Source organism: Osmerus mordax, chromosome 18, assembly GCF_038355195.1.
Source record: "Osmerus mordax isolate fOsmMor3 chromosome 18, fOsmMor3.pri, whole genome shotgun sequence".
Taxonomy (NCBI): Eukaryota; Metazoa; Chordata; class Actinopteri; order Osmeriformes; family Osmeridae; genus Osmerus; species Osmerus mordax.
In genome coordinates, this window is record NC_090067.1 from 3,042,233 (window position 1) to 3,062,718 (window position 20,486).

Below are 20,486 nucleotides of genomic sequence, written 5' to 3' on the forward strand. Positions count from 1 at the left end.
AGTGTATGAGGCCCTTTGATTGGCACATTATATTTTTTTACAAAAAAGAAATTTGGGAGGGCCCCCGAACAAATGTTTAGTTTATTGGGTTGGTCCGGCCCTTCCCTTGGCCTTGGGATTACAACTCCATGTTTGCACCTTCCAACGGTTCTTAAAACTACCGAAAGTAACTATTGTCGGACCAATAATATAGGTTGAGGGAAGGCTTTAAAAGGAGGCTACCAAACCACCCAACCGCTTGAACAGGTGCTGGATCTCTTTCTGCTGTCAAACTCTGCTGGGCAAGTAATCAAATCTTGAATTTTAAGCACGGCCTCAATTTACATTATTAATACCAAGAAAAACAAGAAAAAAGAGAACTCAATGTAAATCCATATCAGGCCTATTATTATATTATATTCTTGTTTTTTGTCGTTCATTAGGTGTCTTCCGGAAACATGTTTTTGCTTGTGGTTTGCATCTTGACACTGCACAGAGTTCACTCTGCATGCAATGTGGTGTGTAAAGTTTTGTTTGTATAAAAACAATCTTTGAGACACTGAACTAATAATAGAGTGCACAGAATACGATAGTTGTATGTAACTAATGTGCAAGATAAAGTTGTGTTCTGACTTAACTGTTTTTTTTCTTTCATATTCTTTTTTGTCCTAAGCAATCAAGTAAGTGCAACTTATAGTCACCAGACTTCACTGTACTCATATCATCATATACAGAATGCCCAATCTAGAATAATCAATTTTATTGTTTAATTAAACATAAATTGACTAACATTAATTAGCATTCAATGTTGCATTGATCATGTGTTTTATGAAACCCAATACTGGTTATGATTCAATGTAGATTAAGAAATGTTGATGGGCTTTTATATATTTTCAAATATGTGTGTAGACATTTGCACAAACAGCACAGCAGTTCAGACGGAAATCCTTGACCAGCATAACACTTTCAGGCGAGCTGTTCAGCCTACGGCAAGTGACATGCTCAAGATGGTAAGCTTTCATGTCTACAGTTTCATACCAGTCCTTCTGAACCGACGGTGACTTGATATTCATATCTTTACTTATGTACAAACACAGTTGTGTTTGTCACACAATTGGTTGGTTTGATTTTGATGGGTAACTATTCAAAAGGTCAACACCAAACGTTACCGACCCATCATTTGCATGCTGTTTGTACCTTGCAGAGCTGGAGTGAGGAGGCTGCAGCCAATGCTCAGGCATGGGTTGATACCTGTTCCATGGCTCATGGTCCACCCAGCAGTCGCATGATTGGAGGTATAACATATAAACGTATAAATTAAAACATCTTCACTCATCCCATTGGTGTTTTTTCACTGATATATCTACCCACTCTACAGGGTACTGTATGATTTCAAGGTACTCCCAGTACTTACCTGCTAAATTACTAATATTTAACTTACATAATGCATATCAATCATACAGTTGAGTAGCTTGGTTAACAGATGGCTCACTTCACTTATCAGTTGGGCATCTGAATATCACAGAGATATGATCAACCAATCAGTCAAAACAACAAATCACATGACCTAAAATTCTGGGACCCCAACATCTTTCTATAGGCACAGTGTTCCTAGAGTATACCAAGAAATGTATATATTACATTATTATGTGGATACACTGTATATCTATGTAGGTTTGTGTTTCTTTTCTCATTTCCATGATGAACAGACTATGAATGTGGCGAGAACCTCTTAAAAACATCTGCATCATCTGCGTGGACGAAGGTTGTCATAACCTGGCACAGTGAAGTCTTGAATTACCTATATCCTAATGGCTCAATCAATGGTAAATCCATTGGTCACTACACACAGGTAACAGCCTTCTGATGAATGCCTGGCATTCTGTTTGGACTTCATGAACATGTAAAGGGAAGCCTCGACATAAACAAAAACTGCCAGCCCAATGTTGCCTCTCCTTTGATACAGGTAGTGTGGAATAGCTCTTACAAAATTGGCTGTGGAGTAGCCTTGTGTCCAGGCTCAGTCTATTTCTATGGCTGCCACTATTACCGAGCGTAAGTCACATTTTCGCAAACCTCCACAAGCTGTTTAGAACGTGCACTCTGATCCACATAATACGACAATAAATTCATCAGCATATTTTAAACTGACGTTTGAAAAGTCAAGTATCATTTATGTGTAGCACGTGTCAAAACGCCAAATGTCAAAACCTCTCATGGGTGTAATCAAGCGGGTGGAAGTTCTAATCTAGTGATCCTTTGAATGCTTTCGTTAACAGTGGGAATTTCAGAGGAGTGCGACCATACAAGGTCGGAGCGCCATGTGCCAGGTGTCCCAATGCATGTGAAAACAACCTTTGCAGTGAGTTACATGATATACATTGTGCAAAAACCTGCCCTATAGTATGATTACCTCATACCCATAGTAATTGAGCAATAGTGATATTACTGTATACTATATATATGTTTATGTTTATATATACTTTATATATACTGTACATATGATGTATATGGCATATCTGAATGCACATTAGCTACTATAGATATAGACTTTTTGGGAATTGTAAATTAACTTGACTTTCTTGTTTCATTACAGCCAATCCCTGTCCTTACGTCAACAAGTATCCCAACTGTGCAGCACTTAAAGCAAAGGCGGGGTGTTCAAACATTTGGGTGTCTGACAATTGCCCTGCCCTGTGTAAATGCCACAGTGAAATAATTCCAATAGCTCGAAAATAGGACATCTATTTCATGGCCTCAAGATGCTAACAGTGTGTGTCATGTGTTATCACTTTGAATCATCTCAAAGTTGGCTTCTTGTCTACAATGGTATGAGTTTTATTAAACTGTGAGGTTGCTTAATATGATTTAAAAAACGGACATTCTATTTGTATGTGTTTACTGTAGTGCAACTGTGGGTAGTAAGGCATACCGATATCACAATGGTACTACACATGGAGTGAAGCAACACCCGTGAAAGCTCGTCTGCACAGAAGGCTCTGCTGACCCCAAGGGAATCTTTGTTGATAGCATGCTAAATGATATGGACAACTGTACATTAGATTAGAGCTTTACTCCTGTTCTACAGAATATAAATAGTGGGAAGTTAATCTTTACCTTCTGGGTTTTTGTATTTTAAAAGACAATAAGCTGGTGCAGTTGCAAAATGGCAAGTTTAAACAGGAAGGGAATCAGTCATAATGCACACAGCGCATTCACTGGTATGAGACCAGAGAAAAAACTGAAGTGAGTAATTACATAAGCATTAAGCCACTAGGTTGGATCTTCCTGTTTATAAATAAACACACCCTGCAAGGCAAGAGACTTCACTTCACAGACGTTCCTGCTCAGAAGTATTGTCCTTCTGAACCGAACTTCATCTGTCTTTGACTTTGGTTAAAAACTACAGTTTAGGATATTGGGGTTGGTGACTGAACATGGCAGAAGATGTTTGTGAGGACTAAGCCAGAACTGAACTTCATTGACTTGACACGGTAAGAAATTGTGATCACTAAATGCAATTTTGTTAGGTCACCAGTGAAGGAAACATAGGCCTACATGTCTTCAGCACCACAGTTTTACTCAGTTTAGACAAGACTTATAGTTTTAAGCTAGTCTACTTAAAAACAACTTTGACAGAAAGGAGTGGCTAAAGCTATGACACGTGACACAAAAAAACAGCGCAGTTTAAGAACTAGGCCTAGCCCATAGGCAATCAACATGGGAATGTGTTTGCTGAAGAAATCAAAGGTAATGCTTCAAAATATTAGACTACGGACATCTTGTGCTCATTGACATACATGACCAATAACAGGTCCAACTACCCAGTTTGACACACCATGTGAAATACTTCTTCTGTGGCACGAAATGTAAACCAGCATAGCATTCCAAATAGCATGTAGGATAGTAGTAAACAGTAGTACTGCCCTTTTCTGATGTTATCCGTGACATGGCACACACCACATGTAAATCTCTCCTTGGGATTCTGCACTTGTGAAACGTTTCCTATTCAGACACACACGTATAACTACATATATTAGCCAGTTGCTAAATGCTACCCGTCTGTGGTGTGGTCAGCAGTTTTCTAATTATCACTTCATCACTCTCTCATCCCAAAAGACCAGATGGAGTAAAGTGTAGTTAGTTCAAACATCTCACAGCTGGGTCAGACCACCAGGTAGGGGACCATCAGGTCCCATTTAAAAAAAGAAATATTTATTAATCTGTATCAATCTCTCTGCCCTGCCCTTATGCAATCGGCAATCACTTTGTGTACCCCCCCCCCCCCCCCCCCACGCACACACACAGTATGATAACTAATCCTTGATACAACTGTACTTTAATAACTATACATCATTCGGTTGAAGAAACCTATCCAGTGTGAGGATAATCGAGAGCCCATTGGATATTGGGTTCTGTTTGATGGCCTACACCATGTACACGCACCAACATCTACGGTAGTTTTGAATTGCCTATTGTAAACACATTGGTATTAGGCAAGCAGGCACCAAGTAGTAAGCAGACAAATACAGCAAGATCACAAAATTGTGATATCATGCCACCAAAAGCTACCTTGTCAGCTTGTCATGTGGGCTCTAGTGGGGGTCTTCGTCTGATTATTATGACAACATAATTCGGTCAATCTCTTTATATTTACATAGGCCTAGATATTTATATTTAACTCACTTCAAAGATAATATTTATAGATCCTTTTGTTGCAGACACTGGCCAGTGTGAGGCCATTACAGAGATCCTGGAGTTTGAGCTTGTCTATGATGATGCTCTACAACCACCAACCGTCACCCTCTTTGACCACTTGGGTACCTGTAAAGTGTTTGCAATTGACATGACTGAGCTGTCAGATTATTGGAAATAGGAAGTTACAAAAAAGTGTTTGAAATGATTTCCACGTAGGAATGTGAGAATGACCCTAACCTTAGGTTGTTTGGAGTAGGCTAGGTTAAAGGGACATGCATACATTTTGAAACTGGCTTCTCGGAACTTCAGTGTGTGCTGTATGCTTATGGGTTTGCTTTTCATCAAATTCTAATAAATATAGTCATGCTTTCAAATTCATATCCTCTTTAGAACAACCAACATCTCCAGAGGGCCGTCTCAGGTACCAATCAGGCCCATCTTCTACCGCACAACGAAGGAACCTGTGCTTTACCTCAACCACACCAGTGATGGTCCAAGCCAGTTGCTAATTTAAGAAGTCAGTGCACGTTCCAAACAGGTTCCGCTGCTCGTAAAATTACACAACTGTTGTCGTAGTTTGATTATCAATGAAGACGTTTAAGTGGATTCCTACGGTGGCCCTGAAGTGCAAATCACACCCACTAACATGAGTGCATCCCCCAAATGAAAACACTCCCCCCAAATACGAGTCAACTCCCACCAAATAGGATGACGTACTCACCTCCCCCCAATACAAGGACACGCTCCCCCAAATGGGAAACGACATTACATTAACTCAAACACATTACATTAACTCAAAAACACATTACATTAACTCAAAACGGAAAGGGTAGGTACAACACTTCGTCGCTGAATGGATGCAGTAACTAACAAGAAATAGATCGACAGAAGTACAAAATGCAATAGCCTGACAGAGTTACGTGCACCAGGACATTTGTTTCGCTATCGAAGCATGTAGCAAGTAGTAGGCTACTTATGCAAAAGTATAAATTGCATGTTAAACGTCAAAATCGATAGCGAAACAACCATCCTGGTCCACGTAACTCTGTCATTACCATGAAGTTGATCGTTTTGGTTGGAATAAAAGAAGAAACATTGTGTTAACAATTCAGAGTCATGACTTGCACTACACTTTATTTTAATCAGGGACATTCCTATGAAATAATCTTAGATATACTGTTAACGTTTCGCAACATTCAAATAAGTAGCCTATGCGCACGCTAAAAACACAGTTGAAGGAAGCAGGACTTATCAGAAAAAAAAAAAAAAGTCCACAACAGAAGAACGAAATGCCAGGATAATTGTTTGGCTATCGATTTTGACGTTTAACATGCAATATATACTTTTGCATAAGTAGCCTACTATTTGCTACATGCTTCGATAGCCAAACAAATGTCCTGCACGTAACTCTGTCAGGCTATTGCATTTTGTACTTTTGTTGATCAATTTCTTGTTAGTTACTGCATCCATTCAGCGACGAAGTGTTGTACCTACCCTTTCCGTTTTGAGTTAATGTAATGTGTTTTTGAGTTCATGTAATGTCGTTTCCCATATGGGGGAGCGTGTCTTTGTATTGGGGTGAGGTGAGCACGTCATCCTATTTGGGGGAAGTTGAATCGTATTTGGGGGGAGTGTTTTCATTTGGGGGGATGCACTCATGTTAATGGGTGTGATTTGCACTTCAGGGCCACCGTAGGATTCTACTGACGACTACATGCTCTAGCCTGTGAGTTTACCAACCTTTTCTGTTTCTGGCATCTTTCAGAAGACCCACAGATTGTAAGGATCGTCGTTTCAACTGTGAAGAGACAGTTATTTTTCTGTTCAATGCGCTTAGTGGGGTAGGCCTACATCTAATAATAAAATGTATTTGTTTGTGTAGGGCTGTATTGGCAGAGACCTAAAGGATATAGCTCAGACACCTTTGGAGAGGTGGCCTCAGCTGTTGAAGAGGAAGGTGAACTGAGGAAGACTGAAAGAAGATTTACCATCTCTGAGTTGTTTACTATACGAGCTCCGGTGCGTTAGGCGCTTATAGTTTTATTGTGAATACCTTCATTAACTATTGCTCCGAAGGTATGTTTATTTGATTGTTTCATTATTATTGTATTGATTATCTTACTATTTAGATAATAAACTATCATTGTGCATTTTAAGTTACTTGTTCTCCTTGTACGTATCTATCACGCTACGGCGGTGAAAACCTTGATCTAGTCTGGATGATACATTTACATTTAGTCATTTAGCAGACGCTCTTATCCAGAGCGACTTACAGTAAGTACAGGGACATTCCCCCTAGGCAAGTAGGGTGAAGTGACTTGCCCAAGGACACAACGTCAGTTGGCATGACCGGGAATCGAACTGGCAACCTTCGGATTACTAGCCCGATTCTCTCACCGCTCAGCCACCTGACTCCCAATGATACGGCTAATACTGATTATAGACATAGACCTTTTGAAGTAGCTTTTAACTTAAGGCCTCTGAGTCACTGACAGTAGACTTTCCATGCTCCAAAGGTAATGTCGTAGCCTCTGGGGTCAGTTATACTGTGTTGATGGTTAAATCCGTATTATAGTAGAGATAACAGCTGATTGGTGAGTAGGCTATGCATACTTTAAGGTCACTAACTTTTTGGTGCTCGAGGTTACAGGTAACATACTTGCACATTTCTAAAATTGGAGTCAGTCAGGGCTGCCTACTTTTCAAAAAACCTAGGAGTGAGATTTGATGAGGCCAACCAAAATTTTGCTGAGTAAGCAACTCCCCCGAGACGAGCTTTCACGGGTGTTCAAGGTGACTCTTGTTGAGGGACTTGTTGCTCTTGTTGGTTAGTTGTAACTAATTTAACTTCTTGTACTCGCTGTGAATTATATTAATGTTGCTTGCTTTTTGTACAGGTACACTCTTGCACTTTTTGAGGTTCATGTTGTTTAATTGTAACTTGTTTAACTACATGCTCTTATGGTTCTTCCCATTGGCACTTATTTGCTTTTCACAAGGTATGCTTCAAGTTTGCAGGACTACTTGGTTGGCGTTGCCTTCTCAGCGTGAGAAATACAAGGTGTGGCGTGACAGCGTGTGAACTGGTTGAAATGCGTGTCTCACGGCCAATGCGTGAGAGTTGCCAGCCCTGTCAAGATCACTTGCAAGGCCTCTATTTGAGGCCACATTACAGACAGTTAAACAGCTGTTGAGATTCTCTTTAAGCCTGTTGTATCTCTGCGATGTCACTGACTGCATGGCAGGGAGAGTAGAGTGTACGTGATGTTGAGAAGAACAAGCTGGCAGTAGTGACCAGGTACAGATCACTCTTCAGTACAGGGGCCTCCTTCCAGAAGACTCGCAGGTTAAGGTAATTGTATAGCTTAATGTGTAAATTCACACAGCAACAAAGTGGTTGAGTGAGAAGACGTGTCAACGCATTCACAGACAAAGCGGACAAAAAGTAGTAAATGAATTTTATTTTTCTCAAAACAAGAAACAATTAAAAATTCATGTTTTGTGGCAATGTCCCATTTCCAGTCACATTCTCCTCCCTCCCTGTTCAGCAGGGTCAGTCTCAACAGCTCTTTTACACCTTTTTTACATTTTATCTTTTTCTTTATAACAATATTAAAATAAAATATACTTGCAACCATACATTTGTTTTCCCCTTGTCAACTTTATCAATAAATATAAAACTCTTTTATTTCATTTCCATACTTGTTTTCTTTTTAAATCACACAGAAACCATGGTTACCAGTCGATGGAATGTCTAGTTGGATGATTCTGACCTCTCACCTCTATCGCCATGGCGAACGCTGCCACGTCACCATTGGTGCATCGTTGTCGTGCCAACGTGGGGGCAGTGAGGATGAGGGGCGTGGCAAGGTTCACATGCACTGTACAGGAAACTGCAAACTCCTCAAACATCATCTTCATCATCATCATATCTAAACATGCGGGTGGAGGCGTGTTCTAGGCGTGTAGCCGGAGCCTCATTACATGCGTGTTTGTGGTGGAAACAGAGAAGAGGGAGGCCATGCAGACCTGGACAGTCAGGAGCTCTGACACACACACACACACACACACACACAACCTTCTGTGCATCCATCTCCCTCCCTCTCACTCTTTCTCCCCCTTTCTCTTTCAACACAATATCAGTTCTTCTCAGTGCCCTATCAACACTCACTGTCCGTAAAACGACACACTTGTAAACAGGCTTATTTGGGAGCAACAGCCACCACCATCTTGATCATCAGACAGCATTCACTCGCCCTGAGAACCATGCACTATAGGGTTTCTCTTCTTAGAAAATAATATAAATCGTAGAATAGAAATTCTATCTCTTTTGTTTTCTCTCTTAAGATGCAGTTTCAACTTTTTTCCTTTCCACGCGTCACCCAGCGTGTGTCCATGCAGAACAGAAAATAAAAATAATCAAATAAATAAAGAGAAGGTCCAGTTTGTTTCTGTGGAGACCAGTGGATGATAGGAAGGTGTTGGTGATTGGGTCTGGTCACCATGACGATCAGTGGCCACACCTCTATGACCATGTGATTGGCTCTCCAGCATGTGATTGGCTGTCTGAGTGTGTTTGCATCCTGTTTGGAGGGGTGGAGTGGAGGGAGGGAGTGGGGGGAGGGAGGGAGGGGTGAGGAGGGGAGGTGGGAGTCGCTGGGGAGGTCTGTCCCTGGTTGATGATTGGTGGACACCATCCCTCACCTAGCTGGTATTGGTCCCCATGTCTTTGTCATGGCGACTGGTGAGCGTGGCCTGACCAGCAGCCAACCACAGCGTTCGACAACGAAGGCAGAAAACGTCCTAGTAGACAAAACCAGAGTCTCTGTAGAGCTATCACTCAGTTCTCTGCAGTTGTCTCTCTCTCCTCCCTCTCTCTCCTCCCTCTATCCTCTCTCCTCTCTCATGGCTTGGACCGTAGAACCTACAGGTGATCTAGCACCACTGTGTTGCATCCACTTCCTGTCCACTGACAAGTCCTTCATGTCCAAGCATCCTTAGCCAGGTCCTCCTTCGGAGGGTCATGTCCTGTGTGTGCACGAGCGGGCGGGTCGCCAGGGAGACGACCGGCCCTATGTCCCGCCCTTTTTCTCTTGACAGAATCAGAACACACAACATCGAACATGCAGCGGAATCAGGGGCGTGGCCATCTTGACCACACCCACATCTCCCTCACTGGTTGCTATAACGACGCTAGCCGTCCCTCGGAGTGCTAGGAGCGAGTGTTGGAGCCCTCAAGGGCGGCTTTACTAGTCAAAGGTGCCAAGGTCGGGTCCACCAATGAGGTGGGAGGAAAGAGTTTGAACCAGCCAATCACCATGTTGGACAAGTCCAGATCGTCCAATAGGATCTGAGCAGCTCCCATGAAGGATTTGTGGTCCATGCGTCCGTAGTCGCCCCAAACGATGATCTGCAGACAGAGGTCACACATGTTAGGGTCAGAAGTCACACATGTTAGGGTCAGAGGTCACACATGTTAGGGTTAGCTACTTACTCTACCTACTTCCTGGTTACCTGCAGGACCTGTACTAGTTAGTGTTACTTCATGGTTAACTGCAGGGCCTGTACTAGTTAGTGTTACTTCCTGATTACTTGCAGGGCCTGTACTAGTTAGTGTTACTTCCTGTTTAACTGCAGGGCCTGCACTAGTTAGTGTTACTTCCTGGTTACCTGCAGGACCTGAACTAGTTGGTGTTACTTCCTGGTTTCCTGCAGGACCTGTACTAGTTAGTGTTACTTCCTGGTTACCTGCAGGACCTGTATTAGTTAGTGTTACTTCCTGGTTACCTGCAGGACCTGTATTAGTTAGTGTTACTTCCTGCTTACCTGCAGGACCTGTATTAGTTAGTGTTACTTCCTGGTTACCTGCAGGACCTTTATTAGTTAGTGTTACTTCCTGGTTACCTGCAGGACCTGTATTAGTTAGTGTTACTTCCTGGTTACCTGCAGGACCTGTATTAGTTAGTGTTACTTCCTGGTTACCTGCAGGACCTGTATTAGTTAGTGTTACTTCCTGGTTACCTGCAGGACCTGTATTAGTTAGTGTTACTTCCTGCTTACCTGCAGGACCTGTATTAGTTAGTGTTACTTCCTGGTTACCTGCAGGACCTGTATTAGTTAGTGTTACTTCCTGGTTACCTGCAGGACCTTGCCCTCGGGGTTCTCCTCAAACTGCAGCTGCTGCTGGTAGAGAGGGTCCAGGGTCTTCCTGGCCAGCCTGGTCTTCTTCTTCACGATGCACTTGCCGTTGTCCATTAGGTACACCTTGACGTACGGAGCGGGCGTCTGCTTGTTGCCCTGTTTACCCACCAGGCCCCGGGCACGGATCACCTCCACATCCAGACGCTCCTTCCTGAACACCATGCCGATCTGGATATCACCTGCAGACAGATAGAACTGGTATTAATATGACCTCAGGACCATCCAGTATTAATATAGCCTTGGGACCATCCAATATTAATATGACCTCAGGACCATCCAGTATTAATATCGCCTTGGGACCATCCAGTATTAATATAACCTCAGGACCATCCAGTATTAATATCGCCTTGGGACCATCCAGTATTAATATAACCTCAGGACCATCCAGTATTAATATCGCCTTGGGACCATCCAGTATTAATATAACCTCAGGACCATCCAGTATTAATATAACCTCAGGAACATCCAGTATTAAAATAACCTCAGGGCCATCCAGTATTAATATAACCTCAGGACCATCCAGTATTAATATAACCTCAGGACCATCCAGTATAATGATAAAGTTTGGTAATAGATATCACCTGGTGGTTAATATAATATCCAGTATCAATATAACATCAGGACCTGGGATGTCCTGATGGGCAGGATAAACAAATAGGATTCCCCTTATTAACTGTTATTGAACACGGAAGAAACAAGGTCTGTCTCCCCCAACAGTATGACTTCAGTTTAGGTTCAGGAGTGATCAGTTAGATGAGAAGATTTCTAGTGACATTTTGATCTTTTAACTGTGCTCTAAAAGTCGGCACCTCATCCTTTATAAAGTTCCTTGATAATCAGTTCCATGATTGGAAGGTGAACTTCGGACCACTGTTGTTCTCCCACCTGCTGTTTGATGTACCTCTCTAGGCTTTTTATATTTTATAGTCATTTGCTGCACAAACAATTGCCCTCTGGGGATAAAGTTGAAAGCTGAACTTGGGAGAGAAAGTAATACCAGACAAGAAATAAGACTCAAGAATAATAGATCAAAGATCTATCTTAGAGTGTCTCTAAGGCACGAAGGTCAGAGTTCATGTCTGTGGTCAACGCAGAGATACGACACAGCGACCACCAGACGGCCGGCCAATACGAAACAGCGCGAGTCCAGCAGGGGAGGAGCTTACCCATGGGGGGCGTGGCCAGAGTCTGTCTGCCTGCCAGCTGGGCGGGGCCTAATCCCTCCAGGAAGCCGGTGAACTGTTTATCTGCAGCGATCCTAACCCCTGGGAAGATGAGGCTGGAGGGGGAAAGGGGGGTTGGGTAGAGGGGGAGAGGATAACCATTAGTCCCGTTGATGAATTTCTGAAGAATGTGATGTTTCTAGGCATGTGTCAGGGTTACCGTCAGTGAGTGATGGGTACAGGCATGTGTCAGGGTACGTACTTCCCAGGCTTGGCCTCTGCTTCAGGGTCAGTCTCCCTGCTGGGCTGCCGGGTCATCCTGCTCTTGAACTCGATGGCCAGACCCGTCTCCACGCTCCTCTGGATGGGCAGGCGGATCACCTTCTTCTTCCCTTCCTCCTCTGGAGGAGGAGAGAGAGAGAGTGAAAGAGAGAGGGAGGGATGGAGGGGGAAATAGAGAGAGGGAAAGAAGTAAAAAGAGAGGGAGAGTTAGTCAACTTGTGTTAGTAAACTCACAATTCTTTGGCAGCCTGCCGGTAAAGAACCAGTAAACCACATCTCACCAAACCAAACCCAGCTTCAGCAGGTCTCTCTCCTACTCATCGGTCCAGGGAACAGCCTGTTCCCAAGTTACCCTCGGCCCACTCTCCCCATATCCCTTCCTCTCTTCCCATCTCTCTGCCTCTATTCATATCTCCCTATGCCTCCCTCTCTCCTCATCTCTCCCCCTATGTCCATATCTCCCTATATCCCTCCCTCTCTCCCCATCTCCTTCCCTCTATCCATCTCTTCCTACCCCCCCCTTTCCTTTTATTTCCCTCAACAGGTGCCTGTAGTACCTATATCTGCCCAGCAGGTGGATCTCTAGGCTCCACGCAACTGGCAGGTTGTAGGGGAAGGTTGGAACAGTGCTGTTATCAGGCAAGACTGTGAACTGGATCACAGCTGGACAAATCTCAGACATGCAGACTAACTGTCACACACACAGACACACACACACCCAAGCACCACACAAACCCACACACGCACTCACCTGTGCACGCACGCACGCACACAGTCTCACCTGCGTTGCCCTTGTGGTAGGAGCTCACACAGGGGAAGTAGACGACCAGAGCCTCGAAGGAGGCTGACAGACTGAGCCTGCTCTGGGAGCGCTGCATTCGTGTGGCTGCGCCGCCCCCCGGTCCCCCTGCACTGCTGCTCGCATCACTACTCTGCCTGCCCATGCTGCTCCACCCCTAGCCACCGCGCCCTGGACCCTGGACAGAACCGCAGCGCACCACCAGGTGACCGACAGGCGTATCGTTGACAGACGGACAGACGGCCGACGGACGGAGAGTTCCAGGGAAGAAGCACCCTAGAACAACGAAGTTGCTCTGGAACGATGAAGAGCTCTAGAACGATGAAGTGCTACAGAATACGAGGGACCAGACTAATCCATAGAAGAAGCAAAGAGACCGGGTCCAGTCTGCCAGAGTTGAAAAGACGCGTCTTTCTTTCTTTCGGTCTCCCTATCTCTCTCTTTCTCTGCGTGTGTGTTCAGCCCCGCTCCTCCCTGCTCACTGTGCTAGGAGGTGGTAAAACGGGAGGGGTACATGCTCACCCAGGAGATCAACCAATCAGAGAGCACGCAGCACAGGAGCAACTCGAATGGTGCTCCAGGAGTCAGAGATTTACCCAGAGACACACACACACGTGTCTCTGTTACATAGCTGCCCTTGAGTATCCCTCCAGCCACGTCCTCTCCCCTCCCCTCCTCTCCCACCATCTCTCAATTCACCTACACTCTCATCCCCTTCCCCCACCACTTTTCTTGACCTCCCCCCCCTCTCCCCCCCTCTCCCCCACTTCTTGCCTCCTCGCCTCCACTCTCCACCCTCCTCCCCTCCCCTCTCTGCTCCTCCTCTACCCACCCTCCTCCTCAGCCTCCTCGTCCTCGGTGGGTGAAGTGTAGGGAGGGGGGAGGGTGGGAGAGGAGAGGACAGAGGAAGAGGTGGAGGAGGACTACGTACACCCTCCACAGTCTAGTTACCGGGTCGCTGATTGGCTGATGTTGAAACCATGTCCAACAGAGAAGGCTGGAGCAGATGGTTGAGAGTGGTCAACATGTTGACCGTATGTTCCTCCCTGAGTGTTTGTGCTCCTTCATACCAACCCGACCGTTGAAAAAACATGGGACCCAACACCCATATGGACCCTTTAACGTCCTTGTATGGATTTAAGAGAGAGAGGGGGGGGGGGGGAGAGAGGATGAGAGGGAGAGAGAGGGAGACGGAGAGAGAGGGAAAGAGAGAGAAAAGGCGAGCACAGCCCTCTTCACCTGGCAGCCCATTCCATGTGCACATGGAACTGAGGCCGGCCGGGGGGGGGCGGCATTCAGACCTCTTCCTGTCCCTGGATGACTCATCCATACCGTAGGACTCAGCACAGAAGAAGAAATCGGAGGGATGGCAGTAGAACAGCAGGGAAAGAGGGAAAGTAGAACGTCTGACTTGGTCAAATGTGGGTCACAGCATGATGATGGGTTGTCGTTTGTGCTGACAGAGAGACAGAGGACGGGAAGAGAGAGAGAGCGCAGAGCGATGATTGCAGAAGGAGATCATGAGGACAGACGTGCGTAAGAGAGGCAGGAGAGTGGATTCCTTTTCCGTTTCACCTGACAGTACCTCCGTCTCACAACAACAACAACATCAACAACTTCCTCTTCTCCCCATATCCTGGTGACACACACACACTCACAGTCAAGATCCAGGCCCATTCCTGCACTGCAACTGGCTGAACCAGGACCAGAACCAGAACCTGGAACAGAACATTCTGCTGTCCCCTCTCCCCTCCTCTCCACAGCCTGATACAGTTCATAAACACATGGCTTGGCCAACTCAAACATACCTACCACATATCACCACTAATGTATACAGACAGACAGGACACACTCTCTCCTCTTCCAGTTATCGCTGTCTCCTCCAACTTTCCCCCTCTCTCTCCACAGAAGGTGTGTAAAGGTCCTGAACGGGGAGGAACTAAAAGGCAGAGTTGACACCCCGTGGGAGACCAAGCTTGGGTTGCAAGAGGAGGAGAGACCAGCCTGGAGGGCACTGTTTAAACCACCCGTTGACAAAGTGGGCAGGGGGCTTACAGTGGTGGGTGTTGCAATGCTGCAATGATGGTGGCAGTGAATGAAAATACGTGTCTGTTTTGTGAGTCCAGGAAAACAATCTTCCACTGTTTCCATAGAATGTGAGAAACTGTGAATGCTTTTTTTGCTCAATGGAACTCTCTCTCTCTCTCTCACACACACAACACATCATATATCTCCAACACAGCCCAGCCCAGGAAGAGGATGATGGAGAGGAAGAGGAGGGAGCAGTGTGTATTCACCCTCAGAGGGAAATGGGAAGTCGTGTGCACTTACACGGAAAGTAGTGGGCACTCACCCTCAGGGTTGAGCTGGGAGGCACTCTGACTCTTCTTCCCCAGTCCCACCATGGCGGCCATCTTGGCCCCGAAGCTGGAGCGTCTCTTCTTGTCGTCGTCGTCGTCGTCGTCACGGCGTCCCAGCGAGCAGATCTCTCCGCCCACGCTGGAGCTCTTGGTAAGGTTGGCGCCGGGCGCATTTGCGGGCCTGTGTTTCATTTTGGATGTAAACTCACTGTCAGTGATGATGGGGTGAGCAGATGGGGAGAGCAGAGGAGAGGAGAGGAGGAGGAGAGGAGGAGGAGAGGAGAGGAGAGGAGGAGAGGAGTAGAGGAAGAGAGGAGGAGAGGAGAGGATGGATCGAGGGTGGAGAGGAAGTACAGACAGACAGGAAGGGGGGGAGGCCGGACAAACAGGAAGAGACAGGAAGAGGAGGACAGTCTTCAGCTACAGGAGGACACAGATACACAGGTCAAAGGTCACAAAAACAGGAGCTTGGGTTGGGGTTAAAGGTCCAACCAGACCTACAGCAGGTAGCACATAAGGAAGCAACAGTGACCTTGGATTACGCTAAATACGCTGAATGTGTGTGTGCAGTAGCTGTGTGTTTGTAGATCTTTGTGTGAATGAAGGATCTGTGATTGTGTGTGTGTGCACCCAGGAGATAGCTTGTTATCACCTGATCCCAGCAAAGACAACAGTATATAAACACTCACACACTCCACTTTGTGAACACTGGCTGAATATGACCGAGGCATTTATAGACTAAGGTCACCATAACATCTACTGTGGATAATCATGGCTTTCATTCTCTGCTTTCTTATGGTAATAATAAAGGGAACAAAACAGTCCTCTCTCGCTGTTTGAGAGAGGACTGTCTGAGCGTGTGCTCAGAATAGACCAGGCCTGCTCACAGACAGACAAACAGCGATAACCAGGGTACACTAACACCACCACCTCCACTACCACCAACACTACCATCGTGGTCAGTCAATGAGACGAGCAGATGGGGGGGGGGGGGGGGGGGTCAAGACGCAGGCAGGTCAGGAGATAAGGACTGAGGAAGGAGAGGTGTAGGGTCAGGGTCAGGAGATAAGAACTGAGGAAGGGGAGGTGTAGGGTCAGGGTCAGGAGATAAGGACTGAGGAAGGAGAGGTGTAGGGTCAGGGTCAGGAGATAAGGACTGAGGAAGGGGAGGTGTAGGGTCAGGGTCAGGAGATAAGGACTGAGGTAGGAGAGGTGTAGGGTCAGGGTCAGGAGATAAGGACTGAGGTAGGAGAGGTGTAGGTTCAGGGTCAGGAGATAAGGACTGAGGAAGGAGAGGTGTAGGGTCAGGGTCAGGAGATAAGGACTGAGGAAGGAGAGGTGTAGGGTCAGGGTCAGGAGATAAGGACTGAGGAAGGAGAGGTGTAGGGTCAGGGTCAGGAGATAAGGACTGAGGTAGGAGAGGTGTAGGGTCAGGGTTAGGAGATAAGGACTGAGGAAGGGGAGGTGTAGGAGACACAGTGCTGAACACATCCTCCTGAGGCCCAGCAACCAGCTTACGTCCGCTGCAGTAAAGTAGATGTTTAGATTTCGATGTCACATTTCGATGTCACAAATGTGAACAGCTCCTGGAAGAGCTGTGTCATTTCTAGTTAGTTGAGATAGAGATGCATAACTAGAACAAATATTCTTAGAATGCTTCTCTGCCGAACCCAAACACGCGCCATCATGTAAACATTTTAAAAGCCATGTATTGCCAGGTCTCAGGAGTTTACACAGATGTAGAAATGTACAACATGAATACAGTAGTCTGAACAGTAGCACTAAGGGTCCATGCACATGCAAGTAATCCCTAACGGATCCTCTCCACAGCTGTTAGGCCAGCATGCAGACTTCCCCTAGTAAGAGTGGGAGGGGGATTCTGTATGTGTGCTCTAATTTCTATCCTGAATAGATATAGAACAGTGGTTCACCATTTGACCGCAGATCAAAAGGTTGTAGGTTCTAATCCCCTTTGTATATCGCTTTGGATCAAATGTGTAAATCTTGCTCAGGGGTGTTTTCATATTTGGAGCAGGGCGATGTTTAAATGAACAATCGTGTGTGTTTTTATTGTTACCGAGGTCCAAACCTCGGCTGCCTCATTTGTCGTTACCATACTGTGTTGTCACGACTACTGTCCTTGTGTTGTCATGACTACTGGCCCCTTCCACGGGTTGGCTTACTTGGTCTCAGGGCCCGGCGCCGCTGGCTTCGCCTCCTTTTCGGCCGCCTCTTCCTCTCCCCCTGCCCCTCCCCCCTCCTCTCCCCCTTCACCTCCCCCGCCTCCCTCAGCGCCTCCTGCGCCCTCCGCCCCTCCTCCCCCCTCCGCCCCAGCGGCTAAAGCGTCGGCCAGGTCGAAGCTGGTCCCGCCCTCCCCGGCCTCACATCCCTCCTGGACCTCTTCATGACTGCAGAACACAGCCAGCCCAGGGGGAGCAGGCAGAAAGCATGCAGACAGACAGACACCCAGGCAGACAGACAGGCAGACAGACAGACAGACAGGCAAAAAACAAGAACACATCGGTGACCATGGAGACAGAGCATGCTCAGAAACAAGAGAAGAGAAAACAACAACAATCACGGCGTGATGAAAACGAGTGATGGCAGGGATGAGAGACGACCCGAGTGTTGAGGCATCCTGCTGTACATGTAGACAGGCTGGGGGGGAACACCCCCAGAGGCCCCAAACAACCCCCCCTAGGACACGAGCAGGCTAGGAGGCTAGCAGGCTATGACGCTAGGAAGTTAGGAGGCTGGGAGGATAGAACATTCGGAGACTATTGTGCTAGAATGGTTGGAGGCTAAGAGGCTAGCATGCTACGAGGCTAGAATGGTAGGACACCAGGAGGCTAGAAAGTTAAGAGGCTATGATGCTAGGAGCCCAGGAGGCTAAGAGGTGAGGACACTAGAAGGCTAGAACACTAAGAGGCAAGAACACTAGGAAGCTAGGAAGCTAGGATGCTAGGACGCGGGGATGCTAGGAAGATAGGAGTCTGAGGGAGTATCCCAGTACGGCCCTGACAATGGTGTCCCCCGCACATCTGGCTCAGACCAGACCTGTGTCGGTACGCGAGCCAGGTTGCCGTGGGCTCACCTGATCTTGCGTGTACCCTTGGTCCTCTCTGATTGGACGGACATGTGGCTGGTGCTGCTGAGACGAGACGCGCTCGACATGGCTGACACGTCGCTGACATCACTGTCTGACGACTTGAAGGACAGGTTGTCCGGGGCTTTCACCTGTAGACAAGTGTGAAACGCACACACACACACACACATATCAGATGGTTGTTATGCACATCAGGCAGACCATAAACATAGAGAACTACCTGCCCCACCCTGTAGCCCACAGCCCCCTCGTAACCCTCCTTCACTGCCCCTCCTCCACCCTCCCTCTCCTCCCTTCCTTGCCTGTCTCCTCTGTTCAACTGGAGATTCTTACCTTGGAAGGATCCTTCATGGCACCTGCGGAGAGAGAGAGAATGAGAGAGGATGGAGGAGGAAGGAGAGAAAGAGGGGGAAACAGGAAAAACATTAGAATTTCAGTTTATTTATTCCTCTAACTAAAGCCACTAATGGCCCAGTGAGAGAGAGAAAGAGATAGAGTTAAAGAGAGAGAGAAACAGAAAGCGAGACAGAGAGAGGAAGAGAGAACAAGCCCAGCACACAGACACCAGGCCGCAGAGAGGAAGACTACAGGTTAGATGGAGGAAGTGCACTCTGCTATGTCAGGCCTTTCCATTTATTGGTTCATTCAAGTCCCGCTAGGCCCCGCCCCTCTACACCACAGCCCACTGGGGCACACCCCCCCTAGGCCACACCCCCACTAGACACACTGAAGTACACACTGGCACACACACACACACTGAAGCAAACACACTGACACACACACACTGAAGCGCACACACACTGAAGCACACACACTGGCACACACACTGAAGCGCACACACACTGACAACTGGTCAACATGCTGATTTCCAACTTGAACCACATCATACAACATTATTTTGCGGAAGCATTTGGTTGGGACCATTTAAATCTGTTACGGAAAATCAATAGAAGTATAAATAAACGTATTTGTCTTGTGTCTTCTTGTGAGTGTACACAGGAAGTGACACGCTCAGCACAGCAACACTCCGACAGCAACTACCAGGAGACACACCCTGCTACACAGCTGTAGAACAGCGCCAATCTAAAGTATGAATTCTTATTTAATATCACAGCCTGTCGGATGAAGCTCACACACAGATACACACTGAGGGAGGAGGGCGAGGAGGAGGAGAGTGATGGAGGGATGATATAGAAGGAGGGGATGAGTGCCGCTACCTTCTTCTCCGTTCTGGGGCGATGTCTCCTCTGCTGTGCCGACAGCAGGATAGATGGATGGATGAACAAATGGTGGGATGAATGGATGGAGGGATAAACATACAGACGTACAGATGGAGGGTTGGATGGATGGATGGATGGACGGATGGATGGACGGCCGGCCCGGTGGACAGACGGAGAGAGAGAACACACAAATGAGAAACAAACCACCAAAACAATTTGAACTTGACTCATGACCCAGCCAAACAGGAAACACCACCCGGGAGCTCTAACAAAGATAGGAAGTGGGGCAGGAAGTGGAGAAGAGGAGGAGCTACAGCCTTCAGTTGACCTCGTTGGCAGCAGGACCCAGAGGGTGGTCTGCACCTGTCAGGGTCCTAGAGACAGTCATATTGGGCTTTTCACCAGCGGTCTTAGACAGCGTTAAAAGAGGGCCAGACGTTAGACACAGCTGGCACACACAAACACACACACACGCTGTGACTCACCTGGCTATTGGGAGGGGGAAAACGTGACCTGTATTTAGGGACTGTCATGAAAACACACGTCTAGCGAGTTAAGGCCATATCCGTGCAGTAAACATCAAACTAACCAGGAATTAAAACTGTCCCCGGTATAAAAGAGTGTGTGGGTGATTAAGCAAGTGGCGTAAGTGTGAATAAGAAGTGAATAGTGTGTGTG

General features: G+C 46.6%; 3 protein-coding genes and 1 long non-coding RNA gene across 8 annotated transcripts in view; 2 read left to right on the plus strand and 2 right to left on the minus strand.

Annotated features, from left to right (window-relative positions):
• Positions 1-437: 437 nt before the first annotated feature.
• LOC136962589 (cysteine-rich venom protein-like) lies at positions 438-2,735 on the plus strand. The gene is made up of 8 exons (XM_067256396.1): positions 438-497; positions 653-659; positions 889-989; positions 1,184-1,274; positions 1,689-1,831; positions 1,946-2,034; positions 2,259-2,341; positions 2,576-2,735. The coding sequence occupies exons 1-8, from the start codon at positions 438-440 to the stop codon at positions 2,716-2,718; spliced, it is 717 nt and encodes a 238-aa protein (XP_067112497.1). The 3' UTR covers positions 2,719-2,735.
• Positions 2,736-3,304: 569 nt separating this feature from the next.
• On the plus strand, positions 3,305-6,837 carry LOC136962522 (uncharacterized). Of its 5 annotated transcripts, XR_010878908.1 has the most exons (5): positions 3,305-3,473; positions 4,347-4,436; positions 4,701-4,799; positions 5,068-5,194; positions 6,560-6,837. It is a non-coding gene; the product is annotated as an uncharacterized lncRNA (long non-coding RNA). The 5 variants fall into 5 exon arrangements; XR_010878906.1 differs by having other exon boundaries at positions 4,701-5,194; XR_010878909.1 differs by lacking the exon at positions 4,701-4,799.
• Positions 6,838-9,601: 2,764 nt separating this feature from the next.
• On the minus strand, positions 9,602-13,267 carry LOC136962223 (regulating synaptic membrane exocytosis protein 4-like). The gene is made up of 5 exons (XM_067255914.1): positions 13,105-13,267; positions 12,304-12,442; positions 12,045-12,157; positions 10,816-11,057; positions 9,602-10,087 (listed from the first exon to the last, which is right to left on the minus strand). The coding sequence occupies exons 1-5, from the start codon at positions 13,265-13,267 to the stop codon at positions 9,890-9,892; spliced, it is 855 nt and encodes a 284-aa protein (XP_067112015.1). The 3' UTR covers positions 9,602-9,889.
• Positions 13,268-15,898: 2,631 nt separating this feature from the next.
• Positions 15,899-20,486, minus strand: part of LOC136962458 (regulating synaptic membrane exocytosis protein 2-like) — a 42,373-nt gene continuing 37,785 nt past the window's right edge. The window contains exons 21-25 of the mRNA XM_067256242.1: positions 19,806-19,838; positions 18,922-18,944; positions 18,577-18,719; positions 17,666-17,890; positions 15,899-15,902 (exon numbers count right to left, since the gene is read on the minus strand). Of these exons, the coding sequence (XP_067112343.1) occupies positions 15,899-15,902; positions 17,666-17,890; positions 18,577-18,719; positions 18,922-18,944; positions 19,806-19,838 (428 nt within the window). The remainder of the gene's footprint in view (positions 15,903-17,665; positions 17,891-18,576; positions 18,720-18,921; positions 18,945-19,805; positions 19,839-20,486) is intronic.

Bases quoted from the DNA above. Each gene is read 5' to 3' on its own strand.
- LOC136962589 (XM_067256396.1), top strand. From the start codon at position 438: ATGTTTTTGCTTGTGGTTTGCATCTTGACACTGCACAGAGTTCACTCT. The intron at 1,275-1,688 runs GTATAACATATA...CATGATGAACAG, and splicing joins CAGCAGTCGCATGATTGGAG to ACTATGAATGTGGCGAGAAC. The intron at 2,035-2,258 runs GTAAGTCACATT...TTTCGTTAACAG, and splicing joins GGCTGCCACTATTACCGAGC to TGGGAATTTCAGAGGAGTGC.
- LOC136962223 (XM_067255914.1), bottom strand. From the start codon at position 13,267: ATGGGCAGGCAGAGTAGTGATGCGAGCAGCAGTGCAGGGGGACCGGGG. The intron at 12,158-12,303 runs GTACGTACCCTG...TTCCCCCTCCAG, and splicing joins GCAGAGGCCAAGCCTGGGAA to CCTCATCTTCCCAGGGGTTA. The intron at 11,058-12,044 runs GTAAGCTCCTCC...ATCTGTCTGCAG, and splicing joins TCTGGCCACGCCCCCCATGG to GTGATATCCAGATCGGCATG.